The sequence below is a fragment of the Centroberyx affinis genome, unplaced genomic scaffold (genome assembly GCF_046629955.1).
Source record: "Centroberyx affinis isolate AG114_WGS23_722 - 3 ecotype Tasmania unplaced genomic scaffold, CSIRO-AGI_Caff_v1 ptg000366l_1, whole genome shotgun sequence".
Classification (NCBI taxonomy): Eukaryota; Metazoa; Chordata; class Actinopteri; order Beryciformes; family Berycidae; genus Centroberyx; species Centroberyx affinis.
In genome coordinates this window covers 234881-258766 of record NW_027279037.1, presented here as the reverse complement: position 1 = coordinate 258766, position 23886 = coordinate 234881, and the positions used below count along the sequence as shown (strand labels likewise).

The window sequence follows — 23886 nt, the reverse complement described above, 5'->3', positions numbered from 1 at the left end:
TAAAAAAGTTAGCTTAGAGCCCCTGAAATTCTCTACTTTGCTGTCTTCATGTTTCTTGATGTTCATCTTCATATCACAAAATGATGATGAGCATATGAATGAAGAGGGGCGCTTAACTCTTGGCTAATATGCTGAGAGACCCAGAAAAAACATTAGGTTGCCAAAATAATATTAGGGCTTCTGAAGATCAAGAAGATCATGCATCGTCTTCTCATTGACAGAAGTCTTCTCCACTTCCAACTCTTGAATGAACACTGGAATTCATCCTCCTCTTCTATAGATGCCAGGACTTGCGAACCAGGACCACTAGAGACCTCTCCAAGAGCAGTCAGTGGCATTTTCTCATCCCTCACAGACATCATGGCTCTCTTTCACCCCTCACTAAGAAATGCCTTGTTTTCCTCCACTCTCCTCCCAGAGATGTCAGGGCTCCCCGCCTTCAAATATACACTCATTCAGAGATCCCACATTTCTCCACCCATTTTCCAGAGATGTCAGGTCCCTTCTCCACACTATTCCAGAGATGCCAGGTCCCTCCCCTGACCTATATCCACACTTGTCGGATTCCTCCAACTTTCCAGAAATATCAAGTCCCCCCCTCAGACCAATTCCAGAGTTTCCAGGTCTCTCCACCCCAGATCCAGAGATGCCAGGTACCTCCACCCAGTACCTTCTTAACATTCAAAGCAATTACGGCTCTCCTCCCTTTCTTAATCAGAGCCTCCAAAGTCTCCAGGTTCTTTGTATGATTCCTATCCCCAGGTCAGCCAGTACACCCTACTCAGAGAGGACAGCTGCAACCACCTAACCTTTTCATCTGTGCCCCTGCATCTCACTTTGCTGCATCCTAGACATGGTGTAAGTGCTGTTGCATAAATGCTCTATGTTCATGATGCATAACTGATAATTGATTCCATAATTTCATGCAATAAATAAATAATTTATTGATGTAAAGTTAAAATGTAAATCTGATGTGATTAAACAGATTTATCCCATACAGTACAGGAATATACCGAGAGATATATAACAGTTATAAAATAAACATACATAGGCTACTGAAAATGTCGTAGCCACTAGTGCATTAGTCCATTGTTTATATTTTGTTTCTCTTCCAGAACTAATGTTCTGTTTGTAGCACCACTACGGCAGAATTAATTGATGGACTGTTTACAATCCAGTGTGAGCGGATTGAGCGCTCATTAGGCTCTGCTATATGGCATTCAAAGTTATAATTATTGACGTCTGAAGTCAAAGCAGACGGTTAAAGAGACTTTAGAAAGATTTTCAAGGACTCAAGAACTTCTTTTCATGACAAGCGGCCAACAAGGTATTTTGTTGTACTTGTAGAATGCCCTTTGTTTCATGTTCGCGCAAAGCGTCATTTTGTATTTTCATTTGTTTTCATGCCATGTACTGTACAATTTGTTGATGTATTTTGTACTATGTTCATTCACAAATATAGTTCTCACGGCGTGACCAAGGCGTGGATGCATCAGAGAAACAAGACGTGCCCAAGCAATAAACGCCCGTTTCAAAGAGCCGACCTGTGTCTGTGTTGTTGTGAAGAGAGCTACACATGGAATCAACACTATTTCATCAAGCTCAGTGCTTTTATTTTATATCTTTTTTCACAAAACTCCATTAATCCCCAAAGGGAAAATTCTCTTTCTGCTTGTTCCCCTCCATAGGGAGAGCTGGGTGAGCTATGTTCACTTCAGCAGGGCGCATGCTTGCTGTCACTGGGGGCTTGTACCTGGGCCTTCTGGTTGACAGACGTCTCCCTACTCACCACGCCACCCTGCTGTGATGGTACATTGGATCAAATATTTTTAAATAATTTAATCTTATAACAGGACCTAGTCATAAACTCAATTATACAGATTATATTTTATAGACCTTTGGACTTTTGGATTTAAATTACTCTAGAAAAAAGTGTTTATTTGTCTGATTGTCTTGGTACCGTTTTTAAAATTCTTTGTTTTTAGTCCTACCAGGATCTCTTATATTACACACAATCTAGTATGATTAACTTAATCATTTTGAGTATTTTTTTTAATATTTTGAAATAAATATCCAAATTGCATTACATAATGTCCATCAGAAAATCTAATGGAGAATTTCAATAACATTTCATTGGCTACAATAAATAGTCGCTTCTCTTAAAACTAACACTTAAAACTTTTCCATGGATAAATGAGCATACCCATCCTATTAACAGTAAGTGCAGCTTAATAAAAACAGAACTGTAGTTTTTACTTTTTTCCCCATGCATGTCTATTTTTATTTATATTTGCATATGATATACATATGTAATATATTAATCATATGATATCAAAAATACTTTTTGAAATCTTTCTAGAGATTGCTACCATAATGCTAAAATACTATTTAGTGCCAAGGCAAGTTCTTAATGCTCTGCTAATTAGTAACTAGTTACTGAGGATTCTAGTGAAGAATGTGAGGTTTTCTACTTTCTTTTCCAAGAAAAGTGACAACATAATAAATCAGATTACATCATTCGATTGGGTGGTGAATCTATATCTTCCTCAGTGCACTTCATTTGTGGAGTACCTCAAGGTTCTATCCTGGTCCCCATTCTGCTCTCTATTTATATGCTCCCACATTGTCATATAAGTTGTACACGTAATATTTTGTTTCTATCTTGTTGTTTTGTTATATCTTGATGCTATGCTGATGATGATACACCGCTGTATTTTTTTGTAAAATCCAGTGATATAATTAACCATGATACTTTCTATACTTTGATATAGATTGTCTAGCAGACAGTTTTGGATGTCTCAAAACATTTTTCAAATTAATTATGGTAAATCCAAGATTGTTATATTTAGCTCACTGGATGCAACTTTTGCTGGTCTGAATTATGGGAATGAAGTCCAAAGAGTTGTTCAGTCTTTCAGTTTCAGTTCTACAAATCCAGATTAACAACAAACGACAATCAAGTATTGAAATATTGAAATCAGGACCCCTAAACTTTGGAAAAAACTGCCTGAGGAAGTATGATTAGAAAACTCTATATTTTCTTTTCAGACACAGCTATATTTGTTGTTGCTCTCATTATTCCATAGTAGTATTTAACATTTCTTTGCTGGTCTAAGAAATTTGCAATATTGTTAAGAAAAGTGCCTTATATAGTTCTTGTTAGGGGTCCAAGCACTGCAGGACCCCTAACAAGCAGGATCTGTCGCACATAATGGTCTTCATATCAACCATGATAGTTTTTCTGCCATTTTGAATTTTATGCAAAACCTATTTTTCACAATTTCTCCTGCAAAGTTGCTCTAATCTCCGTTAATTAATAACTGTAGTCTAGGAAGTCCATATATGCCATGTACAAAATGTACATGGCATATATGGACTTCCTAGACTAGTTATTACACAGCAAATTTGAAAATCCAAACTGCCATGATGCACAAAGTTGATGCATGGCAAATACATGCAGGAACAGGAAGTGAGGCATAATTCCTAAACGCTTGAAGCTAGAGTAACCAAACTTCACATGCAGGTTTGGGATGGACCCTAAAGTGTAGACCACATGTGGACATGCATCATAGCACCACCATCAGGCCAACCTTGCAACAGGACCTATCTTATATTTTTCCTACAGAGCTGACTCAATCGCCACAAAATTTTACACACATATTTCAGCTGCCTACATCATATTCCAGAAAATGTTGATACACGTAAGCATTTGGCCAGGACACACTAATAAAAATGACAGCGAAACATTTAATGCTACAGTAATAAAACTTACATACATATTTGCAAAGGGGTTCCAAAATGTGTCAGATGACATTTGACCATGCTCTATAATGTTGCTGTTGTTTAACCCATGGGCTTGGACTGCACTAATGGCTGCTTGCAAGTATATTTATTCCTAGTTTTTCTCCTTCCTCCTCTTTGGATTGTTGTATTGTTAAATTTGTAGATTACTATTGTGTTATTTCTTTTCTGTGGAGCAAGCCTAAATGGAGCTAGCAGTACTACTCTTCCGCTTATCGGTTGTTATGTAGACAGTATATTCTGATTTTATTTCTAAATTCACTGAACAAAAATATAAACACAACACTTTTGTTTTTACTAGATAAAACTGCACATTTTAGAGTGGCCTTTTATTGTGACCAGCCCAAGGCACATCTGTGCAATAATCTTGCTGTTTAATCAGCATCTTGATATGCCACACCTGTCAGGTGGATGGATTATCTTGGCAAAGGAGAAGTGCTCACTAACACAGATTTAAACAAATTTGTGAACAAAATTTGAGAGAAATAAGCCTTTTTTGTGCATAGAAAAAGTCTGAGATCTTTTATTTCAACTCATGAAAAATGGGAGCAAAAACAAAAGTGTTGCGTTTATATTTTTGTTCAGTATAAATAGTTTCTTTTGTCCATTTTTCTCTTTCTCCTCTCTTTCCATTATTTACTTCTTTTTGGGTTAACTTTATAATAAAATATTTTGCGGCATTCTCAATTTGTATGCAACTGTATGCATTTGTACCATCAGAAACCTACACTACCTACCACTACAGCATAAAAAAGTTAGTGCTGCCCATCAAAATGTCGAGGGATCCAGTCATAAATAATGATCAATGCAACTGGCGATAAGTACAAACGGTGTGCAAACAGGGAAGAGTAACTTTCTTGTCCCTTAAAAAGCAGTGGGGATAACTGGGCGCCCTTTTAAGTTTAATGTATACTTCAACCTCCAAAAATATCATGTGCCCTCTCACAGCATCTCATGCATTATCCCCATTAAGGGAGACTGAGAGATGAAACCTATTCTCTTCTGGATGTGGTTGGAATAGATAGAAGCTTTAGCTATCTGATATGTATGCATCTAGTGATCTTATTCCACTGTATCATTCACATTTCACTGATTTTTTTTCTATCTCCTTATCTGTCAAGGTGCATTGTACTGGGTGTACTGAACCAAAAGTAATTTTGGTTTTATAACTGTGTGTAGCAATGTTCTATTGTCATTTGTAGCCTTGTGTGTGAGTAAAACAGCCTCAGAAATGGAGGAGATTCCATGTTAATATTCACATAAAAGGAAACTAAAAGGTGATAGAAGTTAGCATGGAAAAAGGGATGGAAAGAGCAGAGATGTGTGGTGGGGCAGACACAAAAAGCTGTGTTTTTAAAAAGCATATACCACACATACAAAATATAAGCAAGAGAATCATTAAGAGTGCAGTTGCACTCAATTTTACTGCATTTTAACCATTTTGGAGGCTTGCTTTTATTGTTTGCATTGAAGTTGCCATAAAATGCTTTCCACTAGGCTTTGGTGGACCATTTGAATAATGTCTTGGCCAAAGACAAAACTCTTCAGTTGCCTGATTAAATAGAAACACCTTCTGTCTCTTAATAATTCTCCGAGTTGTTGTTATAAGTTCTTGGAAGTGTTTTATCCAGTCCATGGGCTGAGTATTGAGGATTATAGGAATGTAGTTACACATTTCATTTGGTCCCTTTTGTATGATGTTTGAGATCTTAACACTTGGCTAGCCTGACTTTTAATTTCCTTGTCTGAGAGCAGTTTTGTAATATTTGTTGGCAAAGGCCTCCTTCATTACCTCCCAGAAGACCAACAAGGGCCATATCATCAGCATAGTTGAGCAGTTTGACATCACATTCATTTGGGTAAGTTGAAAACATCTCAGGTTACAGCAAATAGTCATAAGGTACACATGTGGTTAAAACCTGTTCTTGTGAGTAGACCACATTCATTATGACTCTTCATTACACAATAAGTCAGAAAGTCTCTGATCCACTGAATGAGGCCACTGTTCATTGTAATCAGGGTCATATTCTTTCTGTATGGGATTTTGGAAATTATATTGTGGAAGCCCGTTCCATATGACACTTTAAACTCTGTTAGCAAACATTATGTGTTTATATACTGTAAACAGATAGAAGTACATGGTGAAAATGGAACTATAGGGGTAACTACAGCGCAAAGACTCTTTGGTGCATATCTGGACTCCAACTGACCTTGTGCTCAAGGCGGAGATGCTCCTCTAGCTGGCTCCGTCGGCTGCTGTCGTAATAGCAGAGCTGGCACTGATAGGGCTTGAGCTCAGCATGCTTCTGGAGGTGCAGCTGTAGGGCCTGGTCGCTGGAGCATGTGAAGGTGCATTTGTGGCACCGGAATACCAGGCCCTGGAGATGCCGTGATAGCTTGGAGCGGCTCACCTCCAGAGGAACCACACGCTCCTCTGACAGAGGGAGAGGAGAGAGAGCGTTGTAGAGGAGGTGGTTAGAGAAAGGATGGAAAGGGTGGACGAGAGAGGGGAGAGAAAGAGGATGAAAGAAAGGGGGAGGAGGAAGAGAGGGCAGAGTGGGGGGAGTTAGAAGAGAGAATGAGGAAGAAGAGGATGTATTGGGAGGAAAAGCAGGACAGAACCACAGAATGGGAAGGGGAGATGTAAGGGTGAAACAATAGAGGTGATATCAGATGACTTGCGTCAAACAAAAAACTCACAGTGACTCCCCAACACGTTACCCTTTGATGTTTTTGTCAGTTTCTCAATTTCTCAGGGACAGACCAAACACTTTCTCTAGGAAATTGAGAAAAGCCAAATGATAAAAAAACAAAACAACCCAAATTACTTTTATTGACTTATTAGAACAGTTCCATTCCTCTGTGCTGGCTTGACATTTTAAGTATAATCCTTCAAACTGGTAAGAATCAGCATAAATATCATCATGAACCATCTTATATTTGGGATGCCTATTAATTATCTAAATAACTAATGGCCTAACCCTAACCTGCATATACTCTGTGTCATTTAACAACTATTATGATGAAATACAAGATGCATATCACTGTTGTTGGGTGAAAACCTCATCTCCAAAATGTCAACTTTTCAGGAACTAAGAAAAACAACCTTGTTTTAAATCTCAACGGCCATGCATTTTTTAGATGATCTAATTGGTTTTGAAAAGGTTTCATAAACTCAAAGTTTGTAGAATTTTCTGAACCCATAGAGGAGCATGTTATCATTCAATTCAAGTTAAAACATGAAAATCACCAAAATTGGAGTTACAAGGTTTTCACCCAACAGTATTTAATTGTAAAGTTCCCTTGTGTTCTATGGCCTTGGTTCTATTTTGCATGATGTGTGGCATTACCTCTATGCAGGACAATGTGGTCGATCATATTGCTCTTGTGTTTGGTGTGGTAGAGACAGAGAGGGCAGCGCAGGTCTTTAGGGCCCTCGTCAGGGGCGCTGATGTTGTGCCCTGCCTCCACATGCATGGTGAAGGTGTTCCTGCAATAGTTTCATAGAGAGAAGTAAGGATCATTGCCCTGCCAAAACAATTTCTCCAGTGTACTTTGCATGGGTGAGCACTCCTTGGGATGCATGAGTACAATACATTTCCCTGAATTTCAACTGTTGCCATTGCGATCACTATTTTTCACAGTCAAAGTGAAATCCCTCCTTACTTGTAGCAGGTGAAAAAGGAACAGTCTTTGCACTTGAAAAGCTTCTTGCCACCATGGCGGTCCCTGTAGTGCCGGCGGAGGCTCTGCATATAGCCGGAGCTGAACTCGCAGAACTCACAAGTGAGGACGCCGTCTGGCCGACTGTCAGCAACTGTTGAGCCGCCAGGTGTTGAGCCGGAAGACATCTGACTACGCGAGGCCAGCTGGTAATGGCTAAGCTGCTGACGAACATCCGCTGGCTCCAGGTATGCTGGGTCTGTGAGAGGGCAGTGAAAGAGAGAGAGAGCTATTAGAACATGCTGTATCGATTCATGTGGACAAGGAGAGGCTATTGTGCTGTAGTCTATTAGTTATGACCAGCAAATACATAACTTGACATGAGTCAAGGAATACTGTTAGGATAGCACAATATGCTAGTTAAAATGACCATATTCCTCTTTCAGAATTAGTTTCTTACATGGAAAGGAAATAACCATTTTACCTAGAACTCACAATCCATAGAAATTAAAATAATATCTTTGGACAGTAATTGCAGCTGTGTAGTTTTCAGAATTTTGAGGATTTGGCCGTGGGATTTCAACCCACAGGAGCTACTGTACATCCAAGACTGAAGTCTTTCCAATGCATAGTGTAGTAGTCAAGCTGATGAAATTTCTACACAAAGCAGGCTGGAGTTTAACCTACATTATGCATCTTCTCCAAATCTATTCATCTGTTTATTTGATTTATGCAAGCTGTCTGAATATGACATCAAAAAGAAAAAAATCAGTTGAACCATGTCTCAAGGAGACTCTACCATTGGACTATTGGGAATTTTGTTGTGATCACATCATATGTCCCCTCCCTCCTCACAGAAAAAAAAGTGTAACTGTAACTGTCATCATTCCTCCTCTAGCTCTTTCTCTCTCTCATTCCCTCTTTCTCAACAGTCTATAATATCAGTGAGCAAGCTCATCTTCTCGTCCTACTTTGAGCCTCCACCACATCAATAAATAAACCACAGTGACACTAATAGAATATCTATCCATGTGAAAAATGCCTCATTCAGCACAGAGGAGGCGAGGAGGAAAAAAAAAAGACTTTTCTTTGACTTTTTAAAATGCTTGTGATCCAATTCCTCACTTTTGCAGTGGAGGCAGGAGAATTCATATGAATTAAACAATGCCACAGTTGATTCATGCTTGTAATATCTTCTCTGTACAGTAGAGATGTATGAAGATGAGATGGCAGATGGAGGCGAAATTCTGTAGAATGGTGGTGATGTGTCTTCCTGAATGGATGAAGGGCCAAAACTGTCCAGGTGTAATATTAAGGCACAGAAATGAGAGGTGGAATACTATTATTAGAAGTTGAAGAACAAAGCCTCCTTTTAAAATATTTTTTAAGGGGCCCAGGAAAGATGCGTAAAAAACAGTGAGGACTGGATTTTTCTCAGAGCACAAATAAGTGCAACTGAATTTCAACCATCTTTCAAGGAATCCAAGTAAACAACTGCTGCTAATAAGAAGCAAGCAAGTAATAATCTTCTCATAACGCATTTCACAACCCAAAAAAAAAAAATCAGAAGTATGACAAACTCTTTCTTCAACTGCAAATATCCGAATCCCCGGAGCTTCAGACTTTCAACTCAAGGTAGCTAGTTTGGCACGATAGAGAGACATTCAATATGTCTGCTCTGCTCTTTCTCAATGCTTCATTTGTCTTGGTAGGGCACGGCTGACAGTGGTGGTTGGTGCATTGAGGAATGCTGCCCTGCTTCACCTCCAGGGAAGATTCCACAGCTCCAGCAGCAAGGTGACAGCTACTGCCAAGAACTTTCTGGAATCTGGAGCAGCAGCACAGCCACTGAGGCTAAAAGCATGGCACCACACCTAAAGGAGTTAACTGCTACACCAAAACTAATAGTGAAGTCGCCTGCTTGACTGCCAACAAAGTTACCTAATCAACAAATATACAGTTCGCTGTGGTGGCATAGTGGACATAAAAGAAGGCTTTAGTTGTCAAACCTTGGATTGAACAGCTTGGAGTGTGTCCAGAAAAATGTATACTTTTAATAGATACTTTAAACCAGTGATTCTCAACCTTTTTCATATCAAGGACCCCTAATTTAGTCCACATTTAGAGCCACGGACCCCCATTTGATGAGATTTTGTCTCTCAGACACAAAACTGAGAATATTTTTTTATTGTTGGATATGATTTTGTCCAGAATTCCATGACTATCTGTATTGTAGGAAGAGAGATAACTATGATCAAAAATAGTCTTCTACATTAATTAAATCTACACTAAATACATCTAATTGTGTTAACTTAAATAATAAGTTTAACAATTCATCAATTTTAAAGGACCCCTGGTGGTCCCCGGACCCCACGTTGAGAACCTCTGCTTTAAACACCTGTGGGAATGCTGCATACCACTGGCAGAGGTGCACATATTAAAAGAAATTACTTTGTTCCAATCATGTTATATCTACCTGTAGGAGTAACGCATGAGCATTTATCCGCCCTGAGACAGAATTTCCTTCTGTTAACACCCGCAGTCTTGGGCAATTCATTCAGTCTGTGCACATGAACAACCCGCTCCCAAAGCTGGATGTAAGTGAACAGGACACAGTCTTTGTTGACACTGACGCTAACAGGTGATTTTCCAGGGATACAGATCCAATTTCTGTTTCAGAAACATCACTAGTATGAAATAAAAACCAATTTGGGTGTAAAAGCCCACCAGAAAATCTTATGAGTCCAAAGTCAGCCTCCCAAATTTAGCCTGTCAGTGAAGCAGCTCTAAAAAGTCTTGCTTGATGACATCACAGATTGAACCACTCAAAGAGCCATTCAAGGCATATGGAAATCTGTATTAAGATGGATTTTGCTTTAACATTCAATCAAGCTGCGACAAATCTGGCCTGACAAGCCCATCATATGATCTTATGTCTAGGATGAGATTGGTACACTAAGACAGCCCTTGGATAAAACTCCATTTCAAAGATGGTCTATTAAAATTACATTATGCAAGATCTCTTACCATCCGGGGCCAAGGGAGTCTGCTCTGTGTCACTGGCCAGCCTGGAGGGCTTGAGGGAGGCATGAGCAGCCTGGGTTGCGGCTCGGAGTTTGGGGAGGGTCAGGGCCTCGCCGTGGTCTCTCAGAGAGTGCTCTTTCAGCTGGCTGATGGTCATAGAGGAGAAGGGGCACGACAAGCACTTGTATGTGTGCTCACCTGAAGGAAGAGGCAAAGTCGGGAATCATAGTCACCTATTTTGACTACTCTATCAAATGCTCAAAGGGATTATCTTGATGAGGATAGGTAGAGACCTATAAATGATAGCAGACACACACTATACAAAGAAACGGGAAACATGTCGCTCCCCACAAATGAAGCCAATCTGTACCAAATATGTCACCTTGTTTTGACTTGTAATTGTAGTGCTCCCCTTGGGCCAATCAGTGTAATTTTGAAGTGAAAACAGAATGAGTGGTGAGATGCATCATTTCCCCAGGTTTCACCAAAATCCAATTAGCGGTGTCTGAGATATCACACATGGCACATGAACTTGTGAACGAACGAATGAACAAACAAATGAAGACGACCAATCTACAGCCTTCCAACACTTTCCTCATGGGGGATTTAGAACTTGAAATGAGTTAGGAAGTGGATAATAACTTTGTATTTATCCAATAAAAATCTACAGTATGCCAGAGATATTACTGCCACTATGGATACTACTATGATTTTAGTGTACTAAGGAAAAAAGGCCTACAATGCAAACACAGATGTAGAGACCAACTTAAATAATAAGCGGAATATCAGGAAAACTCAGACAGGACACGTGAGCCATGTTGGAAAGACAGTATTGCAGCTGATCCCTGCCTCTCAGAAATTACAATTCAACACATTAATATGGCGATTGATTTATGTTGACCTGCTTCTACATTCATTTATGCTGCTGACTGCTCATGCTGCTGCCACTGTGCGGTGCTGGCAAACGCTTCGGTTCAGTTTTGTATGCACCCATGGGGGGTTTATGGAATTTTGCTTCCCGCTACTCTTGAGCATGTTTGCTTAACCTAATGCAGGGAGCACCCTGAAGAGCAGAGCCATTACCACCAAATATGATTGTATTACTGTCTTACAAAAAAGATGGTTTCCTGATTGAACCACTACTGGCAAGAAAAGGTTGTTTGGAATAAGAATAACCCTTGATGTTGGTGCACCAATCCAAATTATTGAATAGGAGAGCCAGTTGTGGCTCAGGCTGCAAAACATGAACAATCTGTCTTTCTACAGCTTTCTGTTTCTGACACTTTTTGATAATGACCAGTCAGGGGGCCCATTCAAGGGCAAATTGATTGCCCTGATAGCCACCTGAACAGTCCAGCTACAAACATTCAGCAAGTAGTCTGAAAAGAGAGACACTGACAATCATTTTCTATTGCTCTACCCTTGAATGACTTCAACACCTAATCGAGAAAAGCAGCATTCACATGACATGGGGTATATGAATTCCATAGCATACACACCGTCCTCAGCCTATTACTCAGGCTACAATCAAACACACAAAGGCTGAGACACAGTGGTGAGACTCAGTGCCCAACAGAGGGAACATGATGTTTTGACAAAGAATAAAACTGCATGCCTACAAAAACATCAAGCCCCACTTTCCAAAAGGTAATCACAACTCCAAATTGATTTTGGTTTGTGTCGATTATCCGCAGCAATTGTTAAATCTGACTGCTATTTCTTGTTCTCTCCAATCAGAAAGATGAGAGTATTCATAACTGCTTTTTGAAAATGGGCTCTTCTGTATTATCATTTGTAAAGATTTACTCTGTCTCTCATATTGTATCTATTGCTCTGGTGGAGCTTTTTTTTGCATTTGCTTGTATGTCTCTGTGTCTGTCTGTGGATCAATCTCTGCCATCTGGTTCCTTCAGAAACAGAAACCATCTGAGGCAAGGAATCACATCAAACAAGCACATGCATTCAACTTTGTAGCAGGCTGAAAAAATATGATCATATTCCTTAAACAATATCCTTTGAAATAAAAATATTATGGCCTATTTGGTATCTGGAAATATGATAGTACAATCTTAAAAAAAACACTACTAAGGTCAACAGGTCAACAGGTCACCTTGTAAAACACATTCATCATGGCTATTTGTTATGAGAAAAGAACATGTGATTCCTTTGGATGTGCTTAATTTGTACGCTCGGTGAGTGGTGAATCTACTGCTCTTCCACTGGTTGAATTGTGCTGGATAAGCTAAATCAAGCACGGCATCATTATGTGGAAGATGATAAACAGGGCTGCTATTCTGGCCCGGGACTGCCTTGTTAGTCATGGAGAGAGCTGTAAGAAGTGATTTAATATGTGTGTGTGTGTGTGTGTGTGTGCGTGTGTTTGTGTGCGCACGCTCAAGTTTGTTTACCTGCATGTGCCTTATGCAGGTGGCTCTTCAGGCGACTCAAGTAGGCAGATTTAAAGGGGCAGAACTTGCACTTGAAGGGCTTGTGGTGCCCATGGTGAGACTGCACATGTCTGTCCAGACTGGGGATGAGAGAAAATACACAAAAACAGAAGGAGTGAAAGGGAGGAAGATAGGAGATAAGAGGATAAAAGAAGAAAGATAGATGAAATGAGGACAAAAGGATAGCAGATAAAGAGAGAAAACAAAGTGAAAGAGACAGTGACAAGAATAGAGTACAGAGGAGAGAGAGACAGAGAGAGAGAGACAGCGAGAGAGAGCTCTACTAATGTTCCACAACAACCACTTTGATGATTTCAACAGCAGGATTTTCAGCAGCATCTAAGCGCTTGATTCTGTTTACCTCACAAACAACAGCAGCACATTTCCAATGACTACAGAACAGGGAACCGTGGGGTGAACTCATCTACCCACAATCCCCTGGTGGGAATGAGTGTGTGAGTGCCTGTGGGGACGGTGGCGGTGTTTTTAATGCCAGCCTCCTAGGTGGCATGGGAATGCGGCTTCTTTCTGGGTCAGGGCACATACAGTACAGAGGGATTACACCCGGGAGCTGAGAGGAGATGAGGTCTCTCTCTCTCTTTCTCCCGCCCCCCTCTCTCTCTCTCTCTCTCTCTGCGATGGATAAAACAAATCACACTACCAAAATGTCTGTCTTGCTATAATGTTTGTCTTATTCTGCCTGTCTCCCAGGGGGCAGGAAATCTTTATAAAGACTGAAGATTCAAAGGAATTTTGATATAAGGGTAAACAGAATATGAAAAATTTGCTCTGTACAAAAGGGGTTTAACATCCAGCTGATTTGGTAAGAAATGTAAGGTTGAGATTTTAACATCAAGTCCTACCAGGGCTACACATTGCACATAGTCTGTTACATATGTGGGGGAAAGGAGCCCACAAAATGACCATGTAACAAAGTGTTATGCTGCATACAGAGGACACTACAGTAGAAGCAGTGTTAAAACTGTCAATCATAGACCCCCTTTCCTCTCTACTCACTTATGTCTGAAGGGTGAGACGAACTGGCAGTACTGGCAGCTGTATTTGTCCTCTCTGCTGAACAGGGCCATAGCTGAGTGGCTCCTCTCATGGGACCTCAGGCCTTGCATGGACATGAAGACTCGGTCACACTGGGCGCACGGGTGACCCCCCGCTGCTAACCGCTGCTTCAGCTGGCCCCCTGAAACCACCGCCCTCGCCGCGGCCACAAGGGCCGCTGCCCTTCCTCCTCCGCCGTCCGCTTGCGCTTCCATCGTCTCCATGGCAACAGCAACACCACCAGGGCCTGTGGAGACCAATGGCGGGCCCATGGTTGTAGCAGCACTGGTCTCCAGGCCATCGGCTTCAGCAGCAGCTGCTTCGTTCCCGTCCAGCTCACCATTAGTTATGCTCTCTGAAGGGAGGGTCAGGGGGACTTCACTGACTTCCTGCTGCAAAACAAAGAGGAGGTGTTTCAGATATTCAGTAACCTACCTGCGCCTGCCGATGTAGTCCACAGCCTAGAGCATGTGGTCCAGCTACAGTATATTGCAATGAATGTAGAAAGAAAAAGTAAATGTCTCCTCTGTTCCATCCCTCGGCTTAAAAGCTCTACTCTAGGGGGCGTTGTGGTGGCTCAGTTGGCACATACCATGTAGCTGTGTAATCTGGCCTCGGACCTTTGTCGCATGTCATCACTCAGTCTCTCTCTCTCTCTTTCTAGTCTGCCTCCACTATAAAACTAAACAATACGGTAGAAATACCATAAAACCATGCCATGCCATAAAATACTCCATAAAAAAGTCTATCATATTAATACAGCACCAAGCCCTATCTAATGCTAAACCATCAGCTCTTATTCTGACTGATTAATAAAATGAATGAATAAAAACAGGCAGGCTCACCAGTAACTACAGAAAGGTCTGATTACTAGCTGATGAGTATGCTTAATCAAAAATAAAATAAAGGAGAGGACACAAATCTATCTATTCCAATCAATAGAAGAGATGCCTACTAAAATGCACACATCTACCAACAACGATATGAGATAAAACAAAATAATTGATTGCTTAGTTTTATTTGACTGGGTTATAACAAACATCAAGATAGCTAGTCATCAAGACAGTTCTAAGTTTAACCTCTTTCCATTTTAACTAGTTGGCTAGTAAGCAGTGAAGTAAAATTTGACACTGTGAAATAGGAGCAACTGAAAAACAAAGCTGTTTTTAGCAACTTAAAGACATTTCTGATTTGTTTTTCCTCATCAGTAGCTCACAATGAAACTAAATATTACATTGGTACAATGAAATCAATGAGGTATATTGCAAAAAGAAAAATAGTGGGCTGAATTTTTGACACTCCACTACACTCAGCTAAAACAGATGCAGTGTGGTCTTCATGAGGCTATTTAAACAAAGATGGAATTAAGTATGACTTTTCCCTCTCGCTTCACTTCCCTCTCTCTCACTATATGTAGGTGGCTACTAGCGTTGACTACACCCCTCTCCATCTATTCCTCACTAGCCTACTGCAGACCACACGGCTTCCTTCATCTGTAGGAGTGCAGGCTGGTTCCTGCAGTCACAAGTAGACAGACAAACACCATGACTTTTTATTGCCTCTAGGAAGCTCATTCTTTCTGTGGAAGGACCTGACCCTGCACTTCATACATCCATAAATAAGATGTGGCATCCACAGGCCCAACCCTGCCATCCTGTCTGCCCTGACTGCACTGTCAGCCCATTCCTCACTGAACCGTACAAGAAACCACTCTAGGTTCTAGAAACTGGAATTAAAACAGTCTTCTTGAGAATGTGAAATCCAACAATAATTTGTCAGCTTCTCTAGCTTTTAAAACATATATTCCATTTGGTAGATGCATTTATCCAATGAACCTGGTCCTGGACCTGAAGACCATGACTGCTTATAGTAATTAACTCTGGCAGGGTAAGTGGCATGACACTATTGAGCTACACAGGATAACACTTTTGTCCAAAGGTTGAGATAACAATAAAACACATACAGATAAAACAATCTCCATTGTATTGAGGCTACCTAGAAAGTGAAGTGAAGTGAACATCACAACAGGAATACTCCCCTTGAACAGAGGCATCTTACCACCTTTGTTATTTATTTTCAGAATCATTAGTTGTATACTGGTCCCAGCTGCCAATATGAATACATGTCTTCTCTATATCTCTCTGAGGCCCCAAACCATCTCATCTTACATACAAAAGATAGATTGAGTGTCTGGCAGAAGAACCAGGCTTCCATTTGGATCCTTAGGCCTGTTCTCTTAGACACTGGCAACCTCAGTGGAATACTAATGTCCAAATGGTTACCCGCCGCTGCCCTAAAAGTTATGGCTCGCCACTCTGTCCTCCACTCCTCCCCCTCTCCTGCAATGGGACAACATTGCTTGTTTTCTCTAGGGGAAGTTGACAGACTGTCTACCCAGGAGCCTCCGTTAGTAATAAACAAAATGGGAAACAGAACCCAGGTTCAGTAAAACAGACCACTGCAGAGCTAGATCTGTCTGAAGGGTGGGAGTTAGTGTGCAAGACTGAGTCAGCGGGGATAGAACAAGTGGGCCTTAAATTAGCTAAAATCTATTTGTATTAAATGAGGGTGGATATACATTTAAGAAATTATTTAATTATGTTAATAATGAATACTTTACATTTGCTTGATCTGCCCAACAATGTAGCTGCTACATGATGTCTATACCTTTTACACACTGTCTAACATCTCAAACTCAAATATCTTGTGAATTTAAGATAGATGAAACCTACTGAAGTCACAGTGAACAACACATGCCACTATACAAGGAACACATATTTTCAAAACAAAATTTGTTGTAAATGTTGACATAAATTAAGATTAATTTTCAATCTGTATTTTTTTTTAACAATAATATATGGAATAATTTATATAAATAACAATTTTTGAGACCAAATTTGAGACCAAATGCAGCAAATCAATTACAATAAGACAAACACTGCCTAAAACATGTATAAAAACCATTTAAAATTAAATGCCACTCTGCTTACCTTGACATGTCCCTCTTTGACCTCTCCATACTGGACGTGCTTCCTAAGGTGGTTGCAGATGGCTCGGAGGGTGGGGTGCACCTCCACACAGAAGTTACACCTGAATCCTATGGGGGCTTTATTTACAGGGTTCTCCTGTTAACAGAAAGGGAATTGACACAAAGAACTTGTTATATACACACCACGTTTTTTTTTAACTTGACTAATTGTTACCTCCTTTCAAGAATGAAAGTGTAGGAGCATTGAAAATTATGTTTATTTTCTTTTAGATTATTTAACGTTTAATTTACCAGGTAACAAGTTTCTGAGCGATCAATCTATGAAATATCATCTGTACTTACCTTCTCAGGCTTGGTCTCTGGTAGTTCTGTGGCCTTCTGTTTGCTGAGGAGCTGCCTCCTCCTCTCCTGCCTCATGGCCCTCTTCTGAAACTCCTCATTGTGGTTCATCAGATGCTTGGCCAGGACTGGGAGAGCCAGGAACCTCAGCTCACAGTGGGAACACTGGTACAACTCTGAACCATCCTCCCCAGGACTGGGCGATACTACAAAATCTCTCTTCAGGTCATTGCTGTGGTGGTCATTGTAGTGCATAGAAAGCAGCTCGACTGTGCTGAAGGACAACCGGAAGCATTTTAGACACTTGAACGGCAGCCATTCAACCTCTCTGTCCTGCTCAGGCTCAAGCTGAACCTCCAACACTTCCTTGTCTTCTTCTACCGTTGCACTGACAGTGATCTTCTCGGGTTCTTTGGCATAGATAACGGTGAAGTAGCGGCCGAGCTTGCTAGCATGCTGCTTCTTGGGGAAGACACCTGGGTGGCGTTTAATGTAGTGTGAGACAATGCTTTTCCTGCTGAAGGCCTGGAAGCTGCAAAGAGAACACTTTCGCCTCTCCACAGCTAAGCGTAGGTCTTCATTCATTTCTGGGCAGTCTCCTTCTGATGATGGGGGTGCCATCACCTTAGTAGGCTTATCGGTCATTGTCTTGGAAGCAGCCAAACAATGGGTGTAATAGGCATCGATGTCATGACGCTTCTGGTAGTGTGCTGCCAGGCCTTTCCGTATAGGGTTTGTGTATGAACACAGAGCACATTTGAAGACATTGTTTTTACCCTCTGGCTGAGCACGGACGTTATTGTGCTTGATACGGTAGTGGCGGGCGATGCCTTTCCTGGTGGAGCAAAAGTATTTGCAGAGTTGACACTTGAATACAGCATGTTTCTCTGTCTTATTGATGGGAAACTGGGAGAGAGCAAGGTCCAATTCGCCGACCTCCTGGACTTCTGGAGCACTCGATATACTACTGGCACTGCATTCAGCTACTGGCTCTGTTTCTTTGCTGGAGGAGAAACTTATAAGGGAAGGAGAGAACATATCAGAAGCTGGTTGATTGTGATATTTTTCATAATGGATTTTGAGTTTTTCCAGTGTCCCATGTGTGTACGGGCACATTTTGCATCTGTATGCACCATAGCCCTGCCTTTGTGTTTTGCACTTGTCATCTCCTTCATTTAAGTCGGCAATTTGCTCTATATCATCTGCAAAGTCTTCTGCAGTGACTTTCACTAATGGGTGCCGTTTCTGATAGTGAGTTAGGACCCCATGGATGCGAGAGTTCACATACGGACAGTGACGACACTTATAAACAGAACTGGGGTTGATGTCAGCCTCCTGTGCAAAATCTGCAGCTTTTACTTTCATGCCTGGGTGCTTCTTTCCATAGTGAGTAAGGAGGCCATGGAGACTGTTGTACTCTGACAGACATACAGTACACTGATATGGATTGTTGGAGATAGAAAGACGTGGGTGGGAAGGATGGGGGTTGCTTTCTTGAGGTGGGGTAGCAATGACCAGTGCTCCATCATCTTCAACAGACTGGCAATTGAAAGGTGCATGTTCTTTGGCCATTGACTGGTGGACCTTTTCAGGTGACCTATTCCCTTTGATGATATCCAAAAGTACAGACTCGTCCCCTTTGATGGCCCAGGGGTGAACTGCTTGGTAGTGACTGGTGATATCCCATATTGTACAGGCCTCAAAGGCACAGTCTCTGCATCTGTAATGCTTAGTGTCCAAGTTGCCCCCTTGCTGGGTAGTCTCTGGCCCAGCCCATAACTTGCTGGCCATGTATGTGTAATCTACATTGTGCTCAGGATGGCGTCTTTGGTAATGGAGCAGCAGGCCTTGGGGTTCAGCATGGGAGTAAATGCACCACTCACAGTGGTAGCCAGCCTCCAAGATGCCATCTTGGTAGGCCCAGTGTAATATGGTCATGGCCGTGGCCTTCACAGTAGGGTGCTCTTTCTTCAGATGTTTCTTTAGGGCATAGACATAGGGGGATGTGTAGGAACAGTGTCTGCACTTTAGTGAACGGAGAGTTGTGGAGTTCTCAGGGTCTGCAGGGGCTGGTGTCATGGCGGATGAGACACTGCCAGACTGAACCATCTGAGCACGCTCACGTTGACTCCGGACAACTGCAGTGTGGCGACGTACAAGGTCAGCATTGGCCTTGGTGTCCCGATGCTTTTTCTGGTAATGAATGAGCACTCCTTTTACAGTACGGTTGCCATAATCACAGTGCTGACAAAAGAACAGCATCTCAGCCTCACCTTTCTCTCCATTTCCAGCTTTAGGACTTGAGTTATTAGATCCATCATATCCATTATTGTGAAACTGCTTCAAAAACTGTTTGGGAGCTGCAATTTGCAATTCATCCATTAATTTCATCAATCCAGGGGTGGGAGCGCCATGTTTGATATATTTTGCTGTCACTTTTACTTCTGGGTGTCTCTTTTGATAATGGACCAATACACCAACAACAGATCTGTTGCTGTACACGCAATGTTTACAGTAGTAGATTTCCTCATCAGATCCAAACAATGTAGCACTTGATGACTTTGTAGGTGTGGCGATACTGAGGTTAAATGAAGAGTTGGCAGCAGGTTGTGGCCGGTCCACTGAGATGACCTTCATGGTTTTCTGTATGCGGAAATAAGACGCCTTTTGCTCCGGGTGTTTCTTCTGATAGTGGACCAAAACAGAGTGCATGTTGGGGCTAGCAAAGGAACACACATCACAGTCATAGACCACAACATTACCACCCATCGCTTCTTTCAGAGCCTCTGTCTCAGCACTGGCTTCAGGGGTCTTGGAGATGGGTTTCAGCACTGGGCTGGAGGAGGATCTGGGGGTGGAGGTGGCGGAGTTGAAATTCTTGGGGCCAGAGTTCAATATTTCCCTCAGTGTTTGCGATTCACCAGTCTTGTGGGATTGCTCCACTACATAGCTGGAGAAGATCATGGCATTGTTGATTTTTACTGTGGGATGCATTCTTTGGTAATGGGGCATTAGGCTCCTGACATTGGGGCTTGTGTATGAGCAGAAGCGGCACATGTATACCAGATTTGGCTGGTTAAAGTTGAGCACATTGCTTGCTTCAGGGTGGTGATCCATGTAGTGTTGGTGTAGATCATTGTAATTTGTGTATTCAATGTAGCACTCCAGACAGCGGAAGACAGCACTTTGGTCCTCAGGGTCCAGGATGTACTTAAAGCTGAACTTGATGTAGGGGTGCATTCTCTGGTAATGGGTGCTGACACTACGGGCTGACTTGTTGTGGTAATCACAGTGTTTACAATAGAAACGTGCAGTTCCGGGTTCCTCTGAATATTCCGCATTCTCCTGGAAAGTGTCCCTGCTGTCTTGGTTACTCTGGTCTTGGAGATCATTAGGGTCAGCAGAGATATTTTCACTATCATCTGAGAGAGTCAGTGCAATAGGAATGTTCCTAGGTTTTGACTTGGGGTTGCTTTTCCTTTTCCCTATTCTACCTCCTTCGTGCAAGATGGTTGATTCTCTTACATGAAGTTGCTGTGTGTTGTAAGTGAAGACAGGGTTTTTACTGTCATGGTTGCTGCCCTCTTTATCAGTACTAGCGTGATTTTCTCCCACTTCTTCATCATCCATTTCATCCAGATTTATTATCATGTCCTGTTGGCTTTGGCTTATCTTACTCTGAAGGTTGCTGGCAATTTCATCAATTCTAGTTCTCTTCTTAACGGAGGATAAATCCAAAGGCAAGTCATTAATGGACTTCCTGGCTCTTTTCCCTGTCACTAAGGGCTTTTTGGTGGCAAGTCCTAGAATGGAGGTCTGGGTTTTTTGTAAAAAAATTGGAGAAGTGTCCACCTCAGAGTCTGGCTGGTCAGTCAATGGGCTTTCAAAGACAGTGGGCTGTAGATCATCACAGTAGGAGTGCTTATGCTGCTGGTGAACCCTCAGGCCTTTCAGTGTGGTGGTAGAGAAGCTGCAGAGTGTGCAACGGTGAGGGTTCTGCTGGTCGTTCACTGTGCTGGTTGACTTTTTTCCATTGACTTTGGAACCTACATTACCCCCATTAACTGGTTCTGCAGCAGTGTCATTCTGGGGTTCTGGACTATCGCTGGTTAGGTCCATGGTCTCCAAGTCTGAGGAACTGTGGCTCTGTTTGTGTGTGCCTAGTTTGAGAGGGCTGGTACAAATAAATGGGCACTCATCACATTTATACACTGTGGTTTTACCAGAAAGGTGAATGTTTTCAATGTGGCGGGAGATGCTCCGCCGATGCATGGTAAGGAATGAGCAGAAGGGGCACTGAAAGCGGTTCATGTACTTTCTGAATGGTATTCCTTTAGTCTCCAGTAATTTGTTATCCTCATCAGTTAAAAGTTGCTTTGCATCAGCTGACAGGGTCCCAGTATAGTTGGGATCATCTATATCACCTAACTCTTCATCATCATCTTCCAAGCTGCTCCTAGAGTCTTCTTCATTGAGCAAGCTGGCATCCATCTCAATGACAGCATTGGAGACATCAGACGCAGCAAACCTCTTAGACAAAATGGAGGAACCTGTACTGTTTGGTGTTACTGCATTGATCTGTGCATATTGAAAGGATGAGATGCCAGCAACTGACTTCCCCAACGTGTTTTCTGGTGTTTCCCCTGTGGACCCCTCATTTCCACTTACATCACTGAAAGTTATCTTTGATCTAGGTGGGCTTCTGGAAGAGGAGGGAGAATCTGGTTTGGGTGAGCTTGCCTCCCCTTCCAGCTCCTCAACGCCGGAAACAATCTTCACCTTGTCACTGTGCTCCTTCACTACATGATTAGTCCAGCTATCCTTCTCGTCGGTCTGATAGTCACACCATTCACAGGCAAATGTTCCCTTGAGGAATCCACTGGTTGAGTCAGATTCCTCTCCAGTCTCCGCAAATTCTGAAGGATCTCCCGTGCCTTCTGAAGGAACTTTATTATGATACATTATTTGGTGTTTCATTATCCTTGCTTTGCGTGGAGACTTGTATGTGCAATACTGGCAGGAATACACTTTTGAATGGTCATTGTGCATTATGATGGTGTAGCTGGGATGTTTAGATGTCTGTGAGGAGTTACTTGCATCTGAATCTTCCTCTACAACATTGTGCACCTTTTTGGTGTGGTTTTTCAAAAAGGACTTTGATCTGAAGTAACGGACACAGAACTTGCACTGGTAAAACGGCAGGAGAGATTCAGCTGTCTGCTTTTGTAATGTTTGGTTGGAACCGTCAGTGGAGTTGGGGCCTAAAAAAAGAGAAAATATGTGAGAATTTTGCTGAAAAATAGTATAACAGCATCAAAACTGTCTTATTCTTAGTACAATATAACAACTTTGTGAAATTATTTAGATTTTACTTATTGACATAGCAAATGGCAGCGCTAATTCTAAATAGAAAACTTAATTTTGTTAATGTTCATCAGTAAATTATAATGTGAGCATCATAGTCTGAAGAATTCTTTCAAACAGAAAAAATAAGTCTTTTCCAATCCAAAGTTTTAACTCTAATGTCTAAGGTAATGTGGTAGCCATACTCATTCCAGCTTTAGGAGGCGTATAATCCTTGTCATCCTTGTCATCATATTCCTCTTCTTCTTCCTCGTCTTCATCCTCATCTTTCAGAGAGTCAGACTCATCTGCATCTGCAGGCTGCAGGAAAACAGTGTGTACTTCCTGAATGTGGGTCTTCAAGTCATCATATGACTCGGCACGGAAGTCACACCCATCACACTGCAATACCTCCATAATTAAGAAGGGGGTGCACTCCCTGGAAAATCAGGGAAACCTGCAGAGGGAAAAAAGGAAAAAAAAATCTTATGAGTACAGGTTAAAAGGTTAATTCAAGTCTTTGTAACTTAAAAATAATTCTGAAATTCTTGAGAATCATATTGTATAGTCACCTAGCAGTATGAATAAGATCCATACTATGCTGTGCTACTCAGTATGCATGTATACTGAATAATGTAACACTGTAAGATATGTTTAACTTATGACTTACTTATGGAGTCCTGCATCCATAAGTATTTGCCATAATTGACAAGGGCGGGATGAAACCCTAGTTTGTGCAAAGCCCAGTGGATTTTAAAGGTGCAAAGCCCAGAGTTCCCTCTAGGCAACAGAATACTGAGACCCTGACACCAAGTGCTCTCAAAGCATGAGGAAGTGTTCAAAAATCAGGCCAGGACCTTAAAAGGTTTCAGAATTACCACTCATGTGATTGCTGATACTACATCCCACTTTTACAGGCCAAGATCTGAATGTAGATTTTGTGGGGACTACAAATAACTGTAAATAGAACTAATATAAACAGAACTCCATATCCAAAGTGGAACATTTAGTGGCTACATTGGCTGGCAGGAGTCGCAAATATTATTAGATGAGGACTCCAAGAAATACAGGATTATTAACACGCCAAGGGACATTCACATGCAGGTTGCTATTTGGAGCATTTTCAGCCTCTAGTTATTCTAGTTATCAGGACAACCAGGGAGTCACACTTGAAGAACCTACTGTATATAAACTATTGGCAAGAATGGAACAAAAGAGAACCAT

The 23886-nt window shown here is 41.6% G+C and overlaps 1 protein-coding gene across 2 annotated transcripts in view; it reads right to left on the bottom strand.

Annotated features, from left to right (window-relative positions):
* Nucleotides 1-23886, bottom strand: part of znf462 (zinc finger protein 462) — a 55977-nt gene that overhangs the window by 6694 nt on the left and 25397 nt on the right. For both annotated transcript variants that reach the window (XM_071515703.1, XM_071515704.1), the window contains exons 2-10: nt 22869-23119; nt 17323-22580; nt 16982-17116; nt 13953-14383; nt 12897-13015; nt 10492-10686; nt 7468-7723; nt 7152-7291; nt 6012-6235 (exon numbers count right to left, since the gene is read on the bottom strand). In XM_071515703.1, coding sequence (XP_071371804.1) covers nt 6012-6235; nt 7152-7291; nt 7468-7723; nt 10492-10686; nt 12897-13015; nt 13953-14383; nt 16982-17116; nt 17323-22580; nt 22869-23079 — 6969 coding nt within the window. In that variant the 5' untranslated portion in view covers nt 23080-23119. The remainder of the gene's footprint in view (nt 1-6011; nt 6236-7151; nt 7292-7467; nt 7724-10491; nt 10687-12896; nt 13016-13952; nt 14384-16981; nt 17117-17322; nt 22581-22868; nt 23120-23886) is intronic.